This window comes from Colletotrichum destructivum, chromosome 4 (genome assembly GCF_034447905.1).
Source record: "Colletotrichum destructivum chromosome 4, complete sequence".
NCBI lineage: Eukaryota > Fungi > Ascomycota > Sordariomycetes > Glomerellales > Glomerellaceae > Colletotrichum > Colletotrichum destructivum.
Genome location: NC_085899.1, coordinates 4,443,340 through 4,460,530, shown reverse-complemented (window position 1 = coordinate 4,460,530; position 17,191 = coordinate 4,443,340). Strand labels below are relative to the sequence as shown.

At 58.4% G+C, this 17,191-nt stretch overlaps 6 protein-coding genes across 6 annotated transcripts; 4 read left to right on the top strand and 2 right to left on the bottom strand.

Annotated features, from left to right (window-relative positions):
• Nucleotides 1–162: 162 nt before the first annotated feature.
• On the top strand, nt 163–3,862 carry CDEST_07301 (Putative major facilitator superfamily, MFS transporter superfamily). Its single transcript, XM_062923460.1, has 4 exons — nt 163–1,338; nt 1,580–2,210; nt 2,360–2,735; nt 2,825–3,862. Exons 2-4 carry the CDS (start codon nt 1,937–1,939, stop codon nt 3,570–3,572), a joined length of 1,398 nt encoding a protein of 465 aa, XP_062779511.1. The 5' UTR covers nt 163–1,338; nt 1,580–1,936; the 3' UTR covers nt 3,573–3,862.
• A 1,004-nt stretch (nt 3,863–4,866) lies between these two features.
• On the bottom strand, nt 4,867–6,713 carry CDEST_07300 (Putative FAD-binding domain, FAD/NAD(P)-binding domain superfamily). The gene is made up of 2 exons (XM_062923459.1): nt 5,691–6,713; nt 4,867–5,616 (listed from the first exon to the last, which is right to left on the bottom strand). The coding sequence occupies exons 1-2, from the start codon at nt 6,433–6,435 to the stop codon at nt 5,048–5,050; spliced, it is 1,314 nt and encodes a 437-aa protein (XP_062779510.1). The 5' UTR covers nt 6,436–6,713; the 3' UTR covers nt 4,867–5,047.
• A 701-nt stretch (nt 6,714–7,414) lies between these two features.
• CDEST_07299 (Putative alpha/beta hydrolase-1) lies at nt 7,415–8,232 on the top strand (the record flags this gene model as incomplete). The annotated part of the gene is made up of 2 exons (XM_062923458.1): nt 7,415–7,769; nt 7,841–8,232. 2 exons carry the CDS (start codon nt 7,415–7,417, stop codon nt 8,230–8,232), a joined length of 747 nt encoding a protein of 248 aa, XP_062779509.1.
• A 97-nt stretch (nt 8,233–8,329) lies between these two features.
• CDEST_07298 (uncharacterized protein) lies at nt 8,330–11,382 on the bottom strand. The gene has a single exon (XM_062923457.1). The coding sequence runs from the start codon at nt 10,995–10,997 to the stop codon at nt 8,508–8,510; it is 2,490 nt and encodes an 829-aa protein (XP_062779508.1). The 5' UTR covers nt 10,998–11,382; the 3' UTR covers nt 8,330–8,507.
• A 1,187-nt stretch (nt 11,383–12,569) lies between these two features.
• On the top strand, nt 12,570–14,923 carry CDEST_07297 (Putative CoA-transferase family III). The gene is made up of 4 exons (XM_062923456.1): nt 12,570–13,071; nt 13,247–13,545; nt 13,663–14,157; nt 14,239–14,923. Exons 1-4 carry the CDS (start codon nt 12,717–12,719, stop codon nt 14,797–14,799), a joined length of 1,710 nt encoding a protein of 569 aa, XP_062779507.1. The 5' UTR covers nt 12,570–12,716; the 3' UTR covers nt 14,800–14,923.
• Nucleotides 14,924–15,519: 596 nt separating this feature from the next.
• On the top strand, nt 15,520–17,076 carry CDEST_07296 (Putative intradiol ring-cleavage dioxygenase, catechol dioxygenase). The gene is made up of 5 exons (XM_062923455.1): nt 15,520–16,011; nt 16,110–16,348; nt 16,433–16,545; nt 16,607–16,687; nt 16,759–17,076. The coding sequence occupies exons 1-5, from the start codon at nt 15,740–15,742 to the stop codon at nt 16,939–16,941; spliced, it is 888 nt and encodes a 295-aa protein (XP_062779506.1). The 5' UTR covers nt 15,520–15,739; the 3' UTR covers nt 16,942–17,076.
• The last annotated feature ends 115 nt before the right edge of the window (nt 17,077–17,191 follow it).

The window sequence follows — 17,191 nt, the reverse complement described above, 5'->3', positions numbered from 1 at the left end:
TAAAACAACATGCCATCACACCACACCAAATCACGCTGCCGCCCACCCACCCACACCCACCCACACCCACCCACACCCACACACACACACACACACGCACACACATGCTGGCGCCATCGAGCGCAGAGACCGCCGGTTGGAGAACCCGCAACTCTATTTTTGATGCGGCTGCTGCTCTTCATCATTCGTGATCGACTGCTCATCACAACAAGGCCCCCGATCCGCGACACCTCCTTGCCAAGTCAACAAACAGCCCAGCCAAGCGTGATGGAAACAACAAACTCGGTCTAGGGAGCCGGAATGTGGGATAACATCCGTCGGGTTTTACGTCATTTCACCCAAGCACTTGTCGTTACGGTTGTTTCTACTTTCTAGACCACCCATCTATCTATACGAATACATAAAACGAAAACCCCGTCGGTTTCTGCCCATGAGCTCGCAGCGACGCTCGCTCTCACTTAAACTTTGTCCCTCATTTCTCTTTTCCCCCTTCTTATCCCGCTTTCCCCCCCCCTTCTGGCCGGCCACCTTTCTGGTTTCCTAAGAAACATCACGTAACCCGTCTCCGTTTCTCCACAACTTCCCTTTTGCCAAGAAGCTCATGGGAGGCCTTCGGGATCTCGTCGAGTCGTTATCAGGAGAACCCCGCGGCTCTAATCAGCAAACTCGGCGTTGAGGCAGCGCGCGATGGAGCAGCATCGTGCCAGAGCCCCCGCCGCCGACCCACGGACTGTGGCCGAACCGGCCGCAAAAGGCATTTCCCTCTTCACCGCCCGGCCATGGCCCCAGCCTCGACGGCTCAAGTAGGTATAGTAGTAGTAGTAGTTGGTCAATCGTCGAATCCACCACTCCGAGCTTTCAACGAGCTTTCAAAAAAAACCTTGAAGACTGGCGGCGTTCCTAGATGCCCAAGATTCCAGACGAGGCCCGAGATGCGTCGCTGGGGAGTGACCACATGTACCCGAGGGCATCCCGCCTCCAAAATGCCAAAGTGAAAGAAAGCTTGTGAAGTGTCAAGTCTGTTACTGCTCTTATTGTTGCTGCTGCTACTACTGCGATCGGGCTTCTGCTTTCTGCACCACGACCGACGACCTGCATCGGTGATGCTCTAAACGGCATCGGCATCGGCAACGTAATAACCAAAACATCTCATCCTCGCATCTTCACCCGCCGGCTTCCCTTCCCTACCTCTCCTCCTCGGTGGGATTATTGGAAACACGCACCAAACGCGCGCGCCAACTCTAGTTTGCAGTTCGCGCGTGCTTCACCGCAAAGAACAGCCAGATCCGTACGTCCCGTCGAGAGAGAGAGAGAGAGAGAGAGAGAGAGAAACATTTGGTAAGCTGGACCAGCGTGTTTTCTTTTTCCCGCCCATCGTCGCAACGACGATATGTTTCGAGGGCCATCTGGTCTCTGTAACACGGGCTGCGACAGCCGCGACGGCGAAAGGCAGCGTCAACCCGAGCTCCGGCGAGGCCCAGGCGCCGCTCTCAACAGAAGGCCAAACCCGTGGAGGACTCCGCCTGGAATGTATTTAACAATCAGTGCTAATTCTTCTCTTTTCTTCTCTCCTTTTAAGATTCATCCAGCGGGCGGAGAGAGTTGGCCGTCATTATCTTACTTTTTTCCCCCTCTTCTCCCTCTCTGGCGCTTCCGGTGCTTGTTTATACTGTTCGAGTTGGGTGGTGTATACGTCGCTTGGTGATCAATACTTCTCAACTCTGAATTGGGTATTGAAAGAGGAGGAGGAGGAAGAGCCAAGACGAACACACACACACACACACACACACACACAAACACATACATACGCAGAAGCATACGCTCGCACGCACGCACGTACGCACGGCGAACAAACCCAGCAGCAAACACCTACCTGCATGACCTCTCGATGCAACCCTGCACTGGGCTGAGCTAAAAGGGAAAATAAAGTGGCGTCATGCCATTCCTGGCGGAAAAGGAAAAGTCCCCCTTTGGGCACGACCTTTCCGAACCCGGTACCGAGCACAGTTCCGAGCAGGACACGCCGAGCCCGAGCCTCTCCCCGAGGACCGACGAGGAGAGCGGCGGCGACAGCGACGGCGGCGACGGCAACCACCTCGCAACAACGCCGGACGCCCTCTCCGAGAAACCGGCACCGGGCCCCCCGAACGGCGGCTTGAGGGCCTGGCTCCAGGTCCTTGCGTCCTTTTTCATATACTTCAATACTTGGGGTGAGTGTTAAGTCTCCCCTGCATCCTGCTGTTCTTCCCGTCACAAAAGATGTCGTCAAAGTTGATTCAAGCACCGTTGCCCCAAGGTGGTTGGGCTGTGTGGGCTGGCACAAAGAGTCAAAAAGACTAACACCAAGGTTGTCTTACAGGTCTCGTCGCCAGCTTCGGCGTCTTCCAGGTCCACTATGAGGCCGACCTGCTGCAGGAGTACAGCCCCTTCGCCATCTCCACCATTGGCTCCCTGCAGAGCTTCCTGATGGTCTTCCTGGGCTGCTTCGCCGGCCCCATCTTCGACCTGGGTTACGCGCGCCAACTGCTCTGGGCCGGCTCCATGCTCATCGTCGCCGGTACCGTCGCCCAGAGCTTCAGCCGGACCCTCTGGCAGCTGCTCTTGTCGCAGGGGCTCTGCGTGGGCGCCGGCATGGGCAGCCTGGCCGTCCTGGGCGTCGCCGTCCTGTCGCCGTGGTTCTCCACGAGGCTACCCGTGGCCTTTGGCGTCGCCGCGGCGGGGAGCGGTGTTGGCGGGTAAGTCCTGGCCTTATTCTTCCATTTCCCCCCTTTAAGACAAGAAAGACCCTGGACACTGACGTTTGATGCTATTCTCTTCTTTCTAGTCTGGTACTGCCCATCCTGTTCCGGTCCCTCGAGCCCGAGATCGGCTTCGCCTGGACGGTGCGGACCATGGCGCTGGTGGCGCTGGCCACCCAGGGCGTGTCCATCGTCAGCATGCACACGCCAAGGACGCCGCGGCGGAGGCGCGCCTGGATCGACCGGTCCGCCTTCACGGACGCCCCTTACCTCCTCTTCGTGGCAGCCTGCTGTCTCGTCTTCCTGGGCATGTACACGCCCTTTGTCTACATCCAGGGCTTCGCCCTCCAGCGCGGCGCCGCGAGCTCCCAGGTCGACAAGTACCTGCTGGCCATCATGAACGGCGGCTCCATTCTCGGCCGCGTCATCCCGAACCTGTTCGCCCAGCGTCTCGGCGGCATGAACCTGCTCGTCGCCGCCGTGTTCGTCATGTCCGTCTCGGCGCTCTGCCTCATGGCCGTCCAGCACACCGCCGGCCTGGTCGTCGCCCTCGTCTTCTACGGCTTCAGCAGCGGCAGCTTCTTCTCGCTGCAGCCGGCCACCTTCGCCAAGCTCACCCGGGACCGCGACTACATCGGCACCCGCCTCGGCATGGCCTACGCCGTCATGTCCGTCGCCCTGTTGTTCGGGTCCCCCGTCGGAGGCGCCCTGGTGCGCTCCGTCAGCTTCTCTAGCGCTTGGGTATGGGCCGGCGTGTGCCTTGCGCTGGGCAGCGTTATGGCTGCCGTCTCCAGAGGCATGGCCAGCGGCTGGGACTGGAGAAAGCCTACGTAATGTTTAAACGATAATGATGGTTTGGTTTGGGGGCAACCCGCGTTGCTCGACCGGCAAAACCTCCCTGTAGCCGTTGAAGGGTCCGACCTCGATCGATGGCTATGATGGGAAGGTTCTTTTGAAGCATGTTGCATTGGATATGATTTACAGCCTGTCTTGTGTGGTATTGGCATGAGCATAGACGATACGATACCCCGTAGATTTCATGGTTTTACTGCATAACGCGTAACGAAGATTCATGTTTACATTTGGCTCTTTTCTGACCAAGACCGTGTACAATGATTGGTTCTGGACGATGTGAGGAACAAGCGCTAAAGTGACAGACTGAAACCGGCAATGCCTAGACAGCATTCTTCGATCGTTTAATTCGACCCCCTCTAAGAGCCACCGGGCCACCTAGCCAACTCAGCCTTAGACATGTTAAGAAAACACTGTGTCGTCAGTAAATCAATGTAAAAGAAGACCAACTCTGTCCCAAGTTGCAGAGCTGCAGACGAGGCCGCTTGACTCTTGTGGGTATCCACGCAAGCCACACACAGGTTGCGAAATACTCCCCAGCAAAAGCTCCACCTACACAGTGGTGGAGAGTCAAAAGAGATGGGCCCTGGCCAGGGAAGACCGCTGGTTCGCGCTTTCGGTTGGGTGCTTTAGGGGAGGGAGAGGGGGGGGGAGGACATGCTCAGTGCATTATGTAAAATCAACACCAGTCAATGCTCCCATTTGATAATTGAGATGTCGTAGACAACCCTACTTCCAGTGAATTACGAGATATGTGTTGATAACCCTAAGGAAGAATCATACCGCTAGCCCACCAGGGCGGAGACGTTCTCACGATGTGGTGAATTGTTGGAGTGGCACCGCGGTGGATGTCTTCATGACGATTGTGCTGAGATCTACATGCACATGCACACTAGCTCTAGACAACGGCTGCTCATGGCCTTTACAAATGTACTCCTTTCGTATAAGTTGTAAGGTTGATACACCCTGCCGAGGGTTTGAAAGTTAGCTCGGCGAAATGCCCCGAAAGTGTACAGAAAAGGTAGGTAGGTGCTGGATAGATTTTAGAATTAGGTACCAACTAATTTTGTTGCTCTTAGCTAAGGGACTATATCTAAAAGTTAAAATGTTGAAGATGTTTAGGTCCTCAAAATATGTGAGAAAGCAGCAGGCAACCAAATCTCTTTTCACAACTTCTATCCATGTAGGCTTGTAAAACTAACAATTACAACATTGGCAGGCACACGCATGCCTAGAGAAGAAGGGTCGAGGAACGAGTTGACTAGCCAGTTGTTTGAGTTGATTTCAGAAACTCGGACATTTTAGTCAAATACTTTTTGACACATGTAAGTTGCTGCTCGCAGAGGCCAGAGAGCTTTCTTTTTACAACGTGACACCCTAACTTGTGCTTACTCAACAAGCCTCCTTTAATACAAAACAAGACAAATCGTGCCCTTATCATCACTCATAGTACAAGTTTACAGTTGTGCCCGCGTGTCGGACGCCTTCTGGTACTTCTCCACCTCCCTCCGGCCTCGCTCCAGCTCCTGCGCCAGGTCGTACTTCCACACCCAGTCCATGCGGGTCGACAGGTCCTCGGCGATCCACGTTGGGTCGTCGCCCAGCTCCAGGTCGTACAGCCGGCCCTGCTCGCGGCTGTCGACCACGAGCCGCTGCGACCTCTCGCGCCGCGTGGCGTCGTACGCCGCGAACGCCGCCTCGACGCCCCCACCCGGGCCTCGCGCGTCCGGGACCAGGCCCAGCAGGGTCCCCAGGACGCACGCGTCCTCGATCGCCATGCCCGCGCCGGAGCCCTTGTGCGGCGTCGAGGCGTGGGCGGCGTCGCCGAGCAGGCAGACCCGGCCCCGGTAGTAGGTCGGGCTCGGCGGGTGGTCGAAGAGCGCCCACACGTCGGGCTTGCGCATCATCTGGATGATGTTGCGGCACTGGTCGCCCCAGCCGTCAAAGTCCCGAAGTATGGCCTCCTTGTCCACGGACACGACCCAGTTGTCCGACGGCCACTCGTCCGCGCTGCGGAAAGCAACCACTGCCGCCCCACCGCCCCGTTAGCCTCTGGTGTTGGCCCGAGAAGTAGTAACTTATAGCATCAGGGCTGCTTACCATTCATCATCTTTCCCTTCGCCACAGAGAACGTCAGGATGTGCCCGTGCCGTCCAGAGTATATCTGGCTGTTCCTCGCCAGCTCCTCGCCCAACACTTGCTCCGCCTCCTCCATGGGGACGAGGCCGCGGTACGCGTACTTGCCGGAGAAGACGGCCTTGGAGGCCGGGTTGGCCTCGCCGAGCATCACGCTCCTCAGCCTGGACTTGATGCCGTCGCAGGCGACCACCGCGTCGTGGACGGCGGTCGTGCCGTCCTGGAACCTCAACGACACGCGCGCGCCGTCGTCTTCGTAGCCCACCGCCCGCTTTCCGAACATGGCGACCCCTTCCGGCAGAAGCTTGACAAGCTCGTCCAGGAAGTGCGCCCGGTGAACGCTGGTCTGGCCCGTCTCGCACACCTGGCGGTGGATCATCTCGCCCTCGCGGTGCCTGCCGCCGCAGCTTTCGCCGTACCGGAAGTCGAACCACACGTTCCGGTGGTCCTCCGACAGGTTATTCGTCGCGTGGTTCTCAAAGGCCTGCCGTACGTGCGGCGAGATGAGGGACATGGCCCGGAGGGCGTTGGGGCCAAAGGATACGCCCGCCCCGATCTCGCTGAACTTGGCGGCCTGCTCGTAGAGGGTCACAGGTATCCGGCTCTGGAGCAGCTGGAGGGTGAGGGTCAGGCCGGCGATACCGCCCCCGACGACGGCCACGCTGAAGCTCTTGGTCGGAGGCTGACAGAACTCTGGCGGAGGCGACATCTCGGATGCTCGAACTTCACGAATAATGAGCAAGTTCGCGTTTCTTAGGAGGAAAAGTGTAAAAGTGGTATTCGAGTAGGCAAACACGTGAATAGAGTTCCCGCGGTTAGGATGGTGAAACAGAATAGACCACCTATGATTACCTAGGTAGGTATACAGCCTTCAAACTTATAATCCAACACCGAAGAGTGTTGGGACGGAGGGTCATAGTCATACAGAAGCCAATTCGAAGACAACAAAGAAGGGAAGCATCGCTGCGGCACAGTCGCTCGTTGTGGCCTGACCGACTATTCGGATGATATGTATGACGCTCTTGTTGGGACATTGTTTGCCATCCCCCCCCCCAGACCTCGGGGTATAATCCCGCGTTACCGGTGCTAACGCGGGAGTATTCAAGGCAAACATCGCTTCGATGACTGTCGGATGAAAGAATCACTACGCCCAGGACACTTCCAGGGGCAACATCACAGCCTATCGGGGTCGGGGATGGGACGCTTTCGGGAACGGGTCGCCTATGGATGGCCTATGTACCGAAGCAATCATCGGGTGACAGACACGCACTGACTGCCGAGTGTATCAGGACATGAGGGGAACTTTGAGATCGTGTGCTACCTTCAAGCTTCAGTGTTTTGTCGTTCGCCGGAACTCTAAAAGGGGTGGCTGTGCAGAATGTTTGCCTATGTTACATACTTCAAGATGATCGTGTTGGTTAGAAACTTGACATCCTGCCTCCCGGTATCCCGTTTTGGTGCCCCGTTTGGTATGCTCCATCTTGGACTTCTGGCCCGGATTCCGATCCGAAGACATCTGCCACGTAGGTTCGGGCATTTGCTGTTGTCTTCACCCCCTGGATACCATCGTACCGTGTGGAGGGGTTAAAAGAAGGTCAAATGGCAGTCTGCAAAAGCCTTAACCAGGTACAACATTAACACAAACACACCATACCCAACGAAGCCAGAACCGACTAAGCGTCAACGCCATGTCGGCCAAGCCTACCTTCATCTTCGTCCCGGGAGCGTGGCACTGCGCAACCAAGTTCTTACCGGTGACCTCTCGGCTCGAAGCTCTTGGCTACGCTACCAAGCTTGTCCGGCTCCCGTGTTTTGGCGCAGAGCCTCCTTTGGCGGACTTCGGGCCCGATGTCGCCGCCATCCGGCAACAGATTCAGGCGGCAGTCGACGACTGTCAAGATGTCGTGCTCTTCATGCACAGCTATGGGGGCATCGTGGGCTGCGAAGCCTGTCGTGGGCTCGACAAGACGGCCCGTCAACGCCAGGGCAAGCCGGGCGGGATCGTCCGCTTGGTGTTTTGCGCTGCGTTCCTCGCCCCAGAAGGTAAATCAGGGTTGTCATTTCGAAGCATAGCATCAACAACGGCCGGAAAAGCTGACGTGGGTTATTTCAAGGGGTTTCTCTATTGGACATGCTCCAGGGAGATCTGCCATCTTGGTTCATTGTGTCGCAAGACGGTACGCGGGTCGTCCCCGCGCAGCCGGCAGAGGTCTTCTACAACGATCTGGACGACGAAGCAGCAAGGGAGGCCGTCTCGGGGCTGAGGCACCACAGCTACCGGACCTTCTCCAGCAAGCTGACCTACGCGGCTTGGAGGGACGTCCCGGTCACGTACATCAAGTGCGAGCTGGACAGGGCGATTCCGCCGCAGGTCCAGCAGAGCATGATCGATGTTGCCGGAAGGGACGTGGTTGTTGAGTCGGTTGAGACCGGGCACTCCCCGTTCCTGAACAAGCCGGATCTCGTGACGACTGCTCTGAGACGGTCTGCGGGTGAGGCTTTCTGAGAGAGAGAGAGAGAGAGAGAGAGCACTTGGAGCTTGCTGCTGCTGCTGCTGCTGTGGTGTGTCGTTGAGATGTTTGACGCGTGCAATGTTTTGTGACAACATTCATGATTTACATTTGATGGGCTGCGCGAGCCGTACACATACTGTTTGAACTAGCGAACCCCCCCCTGGTCTTGAGGCCAAAAGAGCTGACGGTCAGAGGTTCGCAGTCTCGGGGGTATTAGAAGCTTCTTCACTAATCATCACTAACTAGGCCATACAATTTCATGCCTATTCTAGCATGCAGGCTCGAGCAAGACACCCGTATCAGACAGCATCACATCATCCGCGTAGCCCAAATGCGCCAAGCTGGCATCCATGGTAGGGAAGAAGGGCATGTCTTGGCCGTACGAGTCAAAAAGCAGCGTCCTCGGCGACATGGGGAGAAACATGTCCATCGGGGGCGCGTTCGGCCCTCGACCGGCCTCGCCGTCCATCATCGACGGCCCATCCGTGCTCCCGGTCGTCAAGGAAACACTCTGAATCACACCGCTCACCTCGCCCGCCTCCGCCTCCACCTCCGAATCGTCTCCGTGTCTGTGGTCTACGAGACCGAGACCGGGACCGGGACCGGGACCGAAGCCACCGGCTCCCCGATGAAAGAGGCTCGGCCCCGCCCTGAACATCTCCGTCGCCGCCGGGGCGCCCTCGTGGACGGTGCCGAAGAGCTCGCCGATCAGCACGCCCTGGCACTCCATCTTGCGTCGCGCCCGCCTCTCCCTGTACAGTACGCAGGCGCCCTGGAGGTGCTCGACGATGGACAGCTCCCTGCTCGCGACCGGGTCGTGCCGGCTGAACTTGCGCAGGAGCGCCCGCGCGTCGTCGAGGCCGCGGTCCAGCGGGAACGTGGCGTCCAGGTCGCCGAAGATGGCCAACCCGAGGACGAGCGCCGAGACAAAGGCCGAGTTGATGACGAAGGGGTGCCGCTTGGCGACGTTCTTGTTCGATATGAGGCTCGACAGGAGGTCGACGGTGCGGATCGCCGAGTCGACGCAGGCGTGGACGAGGAGCTGACTCGACGGTGACGGCTGCGACGACTGTGGTGTATGTGTGTGTGTATGTGTATCGTCGCCCCATGCTGTCGCCGACGCCTGGGACCGCGCAATGTTCCTCGAGACAAAATCGATGAGGAACGGCCGGGATAGCAGCATGATGCTCCAGTAGTATGCTTTTTTCAGGTAATAGAGCCCCATGTTGGGATACCTTTCGCCGTCGGCGGCGTCGACGTACCTGCTCGGCTTCATGCCGTCGGCGGCGAGGCCGTCGCTGAACCTCGCGGCCCAACGACGATGCCGCTCGCTGATGCGCTCCAAAGCGTCGGCGGACACCATGCGCTTGGCATAGACATCGTTCAGGATGGACTCGAAGATGGCGCAGAGATCCAGCGAGGCAGAGTAGTGCACCCCGTCCCCGTCCCCGTCCCCGTCCCCCTTTCCCTCGCTCGACGAGGACGACGAGGATGAAGGCGCCGTGTCGCGGGTCTCGGAGGTGGCCAGCGGGCGGCCCAGGGACGCGCTCAGGAACAGGTCGAGGACGCGAAGGGCCTTCCACAGGCGCTCCCGGGTGTCCTTCTCCCGCGCCGAGAAGAGGCGGGCCGGGATGTCGCCGTCTCTTCGGTGGATGCCCAGCGCGTAGGCGGCACGGACGGCGACGCCGAGGTGCATGAAGGCCGAGTTGCGCCGCGAGGCGCCGAGGAGGTAGACGGTGATGAGGACGTAGCTGCGCACCGTGTTGTTGGTCGGGTTCTCCATGGCGTACGAGACGGCGAGGAAGCGGCCGTAGTTGAAGTACCTCTCGGCGTCGGCGTCGCGGTCGCGGTCGCCGTCGGGACACCGCTGGGCTCCGATGGCGAAGGCCAGGTAGAAGAGGCAGTTCATGGCCTCGTCGTCCTGGATCGTCGTAGTTGGCTCGCCGCGCAGCCAGTGCTCGAGGTCCTCCAGCAGCTCCGCCTCGTCGAAGACGTCGAGGATGCAGTTGGTCGCCCGCAGGTACCACCGGAGCAGGTATCTCGCCTGCTCCGGACTCGGCTTGGCGGGGACGTCGGCCGGGTTCGTGACGGCCCATCTCGGACGCCCTTCCGGGGTGGCCTCGACCATGATGTGACGCAGCGGGTCGTCGGTGAAGGGACACGAGCCAACCCGGTCGCGGACTAGACGGCGGATGACCTTGACGAATGCCAGGTTGGCGGCGTCGCCGATGAACATGAAGCGACCCTTGCTGTCGGCGATGAGCCGGGATACCTGCGGCACCACGGTGCTCTGGGAGAGGTGGCTGAGCTGTGACGAGGCCCGCCTGTGATGATGGTGACTGGACAGGACACTGCCATTTTCGTGAAAAGAGGCGGCGGCGGCCTGCCCGTACGGGTTGAAGGCATGATGACCGTGGGCGGCCGGGGTTCCGTGAGGAGGATGAGAAGGAGGATGAGAAGGGGAATGAGAAGGAGGATGAGAAGGGGAATGAGAAGGGGGATGAGAAGGATGAGAAGGAAGAAGAGGAGGAAGAGGATAAGAACTCAGACGATCCGGGGTTCTCGCAGACGAGGAGCCGCCTTTTGGAGCATCGAAAGCCGTCGGCGGACTGGCAAAGGCACAGTCGCGCTCAACTCGGCGGATCACACACCTCCTACAGGGTTGTTGGCCATCGCAGCGCTCCTTGCGCCGTTTGCAGTTGGCGCAAGCTTGGACGCATCTGCGCCGCTCGCTCTGGCGGACTCGTTTTGTGGGCATCTCGCACGCGTGCGTGTAAGGGTTTGTATGTGTGCGTTTTATGTGTTTATCCGCCTCTATCTGGAGAGGGAGAGAGAGATATGTGTCTGTCGGTGATACTCCACACACAACTTTTGACGGGATGCTCTACTACAGCCGAGGATGTTGGACCCCGAGACTGGAAGATCCGGGGTTTGCAAAGTGTCTTGGCTTCGAGTTGCGTGCCTTTTGCGGGGGGGAGGAAATCATTTGTTCTCCGACGGGGTTTTCAGCCCACAGACAGGTTGTGCCCCGGATTCATTCCCTTCATGGCGTGACAACCCGGCCCGGCGTGTTCGATCTTGTCAGACGGAGAAAATAGAGACAAGCGAGAACTACCCGACTCGACTCGGTCTCGGTTGTTTACAGACAGTCAAGCGTAAAGCCGGAAGAGGCAATGAGCAATTTCACTCTCCACATGGAACTTCCTGTCTGCAATGATGACTATTTGTTGAGGTCACCCACTTTCACTGGTGTTTGCTTGAAAGAAATGGGCTGCTGGGGCTATGGGGGGTTGATCGTCGGCAGACGTTTGTTTGTTTGTTGGCCCGCATCCGCTCTCCCCACGATACAAGCCGGTTTCAACTCTCTTGAAGCAGATGTTGCTCGGACTTTTTGGCCCAGCTTCCCCAGTTCTACTGAGGGGAATGACACTGATTCGATTCTACAAGCAGGCACTTTGATCCTTTGTGTTTCCCGTCCAAGATATCGGACCTTGATAACGGCCACAGTTGTTTTGTTCCTCGACTGCAATGGCAGAGGTATCAGCAGCATAGACCTCAGGTGCGCCAGCCAGCCATGCTGCTCTCTATCTATCTACATAATGTAGCTCCAACGTGCATGGGAACTGGCGAGGAACAGCAGACACGAATCACATCCATCATCCGACGACACCATGTCGAATCGGCGGTAGCTTCAAGAGTTTTCTATCTGGGACCAATAAACAAACCCGAAGCCGGTCGTCCCTTAGCCGACGTGACATCAATTTCGACGATGTCCCTTATCCGACAGATCTCCCCCCCCCCCCCCAGTCCAAAATTCAAACGGAGAGACCAAACGTCCATCCTCTGATTCCTCAGCGCCAGAGCTTAAACCCCGATCCGCACCACCATCCCTTCCCCTTCCCCCCCTCCATTGGGCCAGCCCGCCCCCCCTGAGCACCCCCCGAATCCCGAAGCCATCGGAAACCAGGTTCCTGGATGGAGAAACTTAAGGCTTTCCGCCCACCGTTGAGGGGTATGGAGCGCATACCCCCCCCCCATATGTACAGTACGCACTGCCCGCCCAATTCCCGATGCGGGTCCGACGTTTCGATGTCCATCGCGCTGCGACAAAGCTGCCGCTCCCGAGCTAGCGGATCGGATGACGGATGAGGGTAAGAAGCAAGCAAGGGTAGCTAGCTATCAAGAAACGGTCGGGCTCTCTCCCGAGGGTTGACGGGCGGAACGAACAGAACAGATTAGATCCTCTTCCGCGTGCGCGATGGTGATGATCGCAAACTTGTATGAGTAAAGTGCGCGCGCGCGTGAGGAGAGGTACTTGAGAAGAAAGAAGCAGCAGTTCGGTTCAGTGTATGTGTATGCGTATTGTCCAGGGCTTGCTGATATCTGCTTCTCTGCTTCACTTCTAGTTCGTCGCCCTTCCCGGAACTCACATCCTGATTTATACCCCGCCCCGCGCAGCAATCGCACCTTTGTCACGATGTCGGGTCGAGAGTACTCGTCCGTCGCCGAGACGAAGCGCCTCCTCGACTTCGTTCTCGGCCAGGTGCGCATCCCCGCCGACGCCGAGAAGATTGCAAGAAACGTGCGCTTCTCGGCAGCTCGCAACCTGCCGTACTTCCCGATCCCCTTCAAGGAGACGGAACTGGTCGCGGCCCTGAAGGCCATCGAAGGCGGTGTGGCCGGTGCACTCGCGGCCACCAAGTACGGAACCGCCGGCGGGAACAGAGTTTCCGTGAACCTGGAGAAGAGCACGGCGTTCCTGATTCAAGCATATCTGGCAACGGTCGGGGGCTATGGCAAGCTGGATCGTGAAGTGAAGCAGTATTTGAAAGGTGAGAATGTGGTAACGCGGCTTACACCTCTCTTTCTCTCTCTCTCTCTCTCTCTCTCTCTCTCTCTCTCTCTCTCTCTCTCTCTCTCTCTCTCTCTCTCTCTCTCTCTCTCTCTCTCTATATCAGAACCAAACACCGCGAGAGAGGTCCCAAAGTAAATTTTAACGTTGTACAGACACGGATCTGCTCCAGGCCCAGTCCGACCCTTACCGCCGCATGTCCGCCAACCTGTACGAGACGAAACGGCCAGGCGAATACTACCACATCCATGGGTCCCTCGAGGCGTCGACCACGCTCCGCATGATCGGGCTGGAACCCTTCCGACCGGACCTGAAAGACCACGACGCAATCGTCCAGACGATCGAGTCTCACGTCAGGAACTTCACGGTGGAGGAGCTGGAGCGTATGAACGGCGAGAAACGCCAGGCGGGCGTCCCCGTCCTCAAGCACGAGGACTTTATTAGAACACCACACGTGAGTTCGCTTCGGGAAACCCCCACGTTCCGATAATCAAAACAATGCCTTTTTTCCTGTCCTGTCATGTCTCTGGTTTACCGAGTTTTGTATTTCTCTAACTCACCTCTCTGCAAGGGCGCCACGAATCTCAGGCTGCCGCCATGGAGCGTCGACGTCCTGGAAGACTCGACACCGCCAACGCCGCTGCCGAGCACGCCGGACAGGCGCATCCTGTCCGGCATCAAGGTGCTCGAGCTGTGCCGCATCATCGCGGGGCCCGTCATCGGCCGCATCCTGGCCGAATACGGCGCCGACGTGCTGAAGATCACGGGCCCGGGCCTCAGCGACGTGCCCTTCTTCCAGGTCGACGGCAACATGGGCAAGCGCGCCGCGGACCTCGACCTCAAGACCGAGGACGGGAGGCGGCGCTTCGAGACCCTGCTGGCCGATGCCGACGTCGTGCTCGACGGGTACCGGCCCGGCGCGCTGCAGAAGCTCGGCTACGGCGCCGCCGCACTGGCCAAGCTGGCCGAGAAGCGCGGCCGGGGGTTCGTGTACGTGAGCGAGAACTGCTTCGGCTACCAGGGCGAATGGCGGCAGAGGCCCGGATGGCAGCAGATCGCCGACTGCGTAGGTGTTCCGGAGGACCTCCCCTCCCCCGTACGTCTGAGAGAAAAGGATGACTGACTTTCTTTTGGGTGACAATGATAGGTGAGCGGAGTGGCGTGGGAGCAGGGCCGCTTCATGGGGCTCGACGAGCCCGTCGTGCCCCCGTTCCCCATCTCCGACTACGGCACAGGATGCATCGGCGCCATCGCCGCGCTGACGGGCCTCCACAACAGGGCCGTCCGGGGCGGGTCGTGGCACGGCAAGGCTTCGCTGCTCCAGTACGACTTGCTCCTCGTCAGGGCCGGGCAGTACCCGGACGATGTCAAGCGCGAGCTGCGGAGGCTCGCCGGCGACGAGTTCCTCGCGCTGAGGCACAGCCACAGCGTCGACCAGATCTCGGGTACGGCGCTGAGGGCCATGCGGCGGTATGCGCCGGCGCTGTTCGGCGGCTCGTCGTCCGGCGTCCGGGAGAGGTGGTACGCCAAGGGGTACGGCGCCGAGATCGAAGTCGTGCGGCCCGTCGTGGAGATGGACGGCGTCGATATCGGGTTCAGGAGGGCCAGCAGACCCAACGGCTCGGACGAGGCGAGCTGGGAGTTTGGGTCGGAGGAGGGGGAGGATCACCGGGTTGCCTGCACGAACGGGGTCTCCAAGACTTCATGAATGCATATGTTGTTTACGAGAGACGAGACTGACGAGATTGACGAGACTAGGCGCTAGACGCTATAGAAGTTTCGGTTTATTCCTCTCTCTGAGTGATGAAAGTTCAGATGCAGGTGCTCTCTAGGCGAAGTTCAAGTCTGTTAGTATGCCATGACACGCCCCCCCATCCCCTTTCAACAAAGTCAAGGCCTTTCTCAATTTAAGCGGCCATGGATTTTGTCCATCCAAATTCCTTGGGGTCGGAAAAGATCCCCACTCGACGATGCGTCCGAAATCCTACCGTTTCATCCGGCCCAAGTCTTCCACGGCAGCCGGGCCAGATATGCGATCCCAGCTCACAACCGGCTGCCGAGAGCCATCTCACTCCTGCAAGAAGCGGGGCGGAAGGGGGGGTTCCCCAAGTCGATAAAAGTGATCCCTGGCGATTAGACCTTAAGAGAGAAGTATGATACCATGTACATGCGGTGCGCGTTGTTGCGTGAACACATATCGGCAAATGACAGCCCCCCCCCCCCCCCCCCCCCAAGATCCCCCCCCTTGCGTCGGATCACTTCAATTCCCCATACCCGAAATGAGAGACTCCAGTTTGGCTGGCGCCTCCCGGGCCTGGGAATGCTTCCGGAAGCATGAGGCCACGGCCGGCAGTACCCGTTGGGCATGTGCAATTACAAAACACATGGTGAGCGAGTAATGCGCCCGCCAATAGTTTGGAGAATCAAAGTAAAACTCCTCATCGAGCCGTGAGACCGACTGTGACGGATGGGTGATGAAGCTGTTTGGCATCGATTGAAAGGCTACATACCAAACTCACATACCACAGCCAGATACCAAAGACCATCACTACATCGCTTACACGCACCAAACCCCAAAACGCTTCGAGGGAGAGAGACAGACAGACAGACACAATCACACACACCCACACAGCACAGACTCGTCACCAATGGGCTCACTACAGAACGGAGATGGCCAGCACCAGGGTCTCGGCCAGGATTTCACGAAGCAGGTCATCGCGTCCATGGGCAAGGAGACGGACCCCAGGCTCCGCCAGGTGCTGGCCTCCTTCATCCAGCACATCCACGACTTCGCCCGCGAGGTCGACCTCACGACGGATGAGTGGATGGCCGGCGTCAACATGATCAACTGGGCCGGCCAGATGAGCAACGACCGCCGCAACGAGGGCCAGCTCCTCTGCGATGTCATCGGCCTGGAATCGTGAGTTTTTCTTCTTTCTTTTTTTCCTTCTTTTTCTTGGGAACATGTGAAAGCGCCTTCGGGGTAGTGTGTTAGTTAATGACCATATATCTCGGCAGGCTCGTGGACGACATCACGAACCGGGTGGCCACCAAGAACGGCGCCCCCGGGACGGCGACGGCGATCCTGGGCCCTTTCTGGCGCGCAGACACGCCCGTCCGCCCTAACGGCGGCGACATCGTCCTCAAGTGCCCCGAGGACGGCGAGGTCGCCTTCATGTATGGCCAGGTGACGTGTTCCAACACCGGGAAGCCTGTGGCCAACGCATCTGTCGACGTGTGGCAGGCCTCAACAAATGGTACGCCGCTTCCCCCCCCCTCTTACCTCCGTGTGTGGATCTTTCTCTAGTTGATCCCCAAGCTGACTTGCGGCGGCGCACCAGGGTTGTACGAACAGCAGGACGCGGACCAGCCGGAGCACAACCTGCGCGGCAAGTTCATCACGGACGAGGAGGGCCGCTACGGGTTCTACTTCCTCCGGCCCACGCCTTACCCGGTGAGTCTGGGGTCCTTTCAGAGGAGAAGGGGTAATCTGCATGCTGACATCGCCCTCCCAGGTCCCCGGCGACGGACCGGCCGGGAAGCTGCTGGATATGCTCCACCGTCATCACTACAGACCGGCTCACATCCACTTCATCGTACGTTGCTTCGTGTGAATGACATGATTTGCTTCATTATCGAGTTTTCTGACAACGCCGCCCCTCTCCAGGTCCAATCGGAAGGGTTCAAGTCGGTGACCACGCAGGTCTTCGACCAGGACTCGGAGTACCTGGACGACGACTCCGTGTTTGCGGTCAAGGACGGGCTGACGGTGAAGTTCACGGAGAGAAAGGACGACCCCAAGGCCGCCAAGGAGCTCGAGTACAACATCAAGTTGGCCTCCGAGAAGTAGGTCGAACCGGGCCGGGTATGCGTGTGATTCACGATGCACAGATGGAAAAAAGTCATGTATTGGAGGGCGGTGTATTACCCATGAACAGTTCGTTTTTCTATAATATCCCCGGGCACATGATTTGCCAAAAACCTGCTTGCAATACCAATACCAGCACACAGCCGAGTCAAGGCCACACATCCATCAGTTTGTGGCTTCAGGCAATACTGGCTTCACTGACTCGCTCCTCAGGGGGCGAGGCTTTCTATCA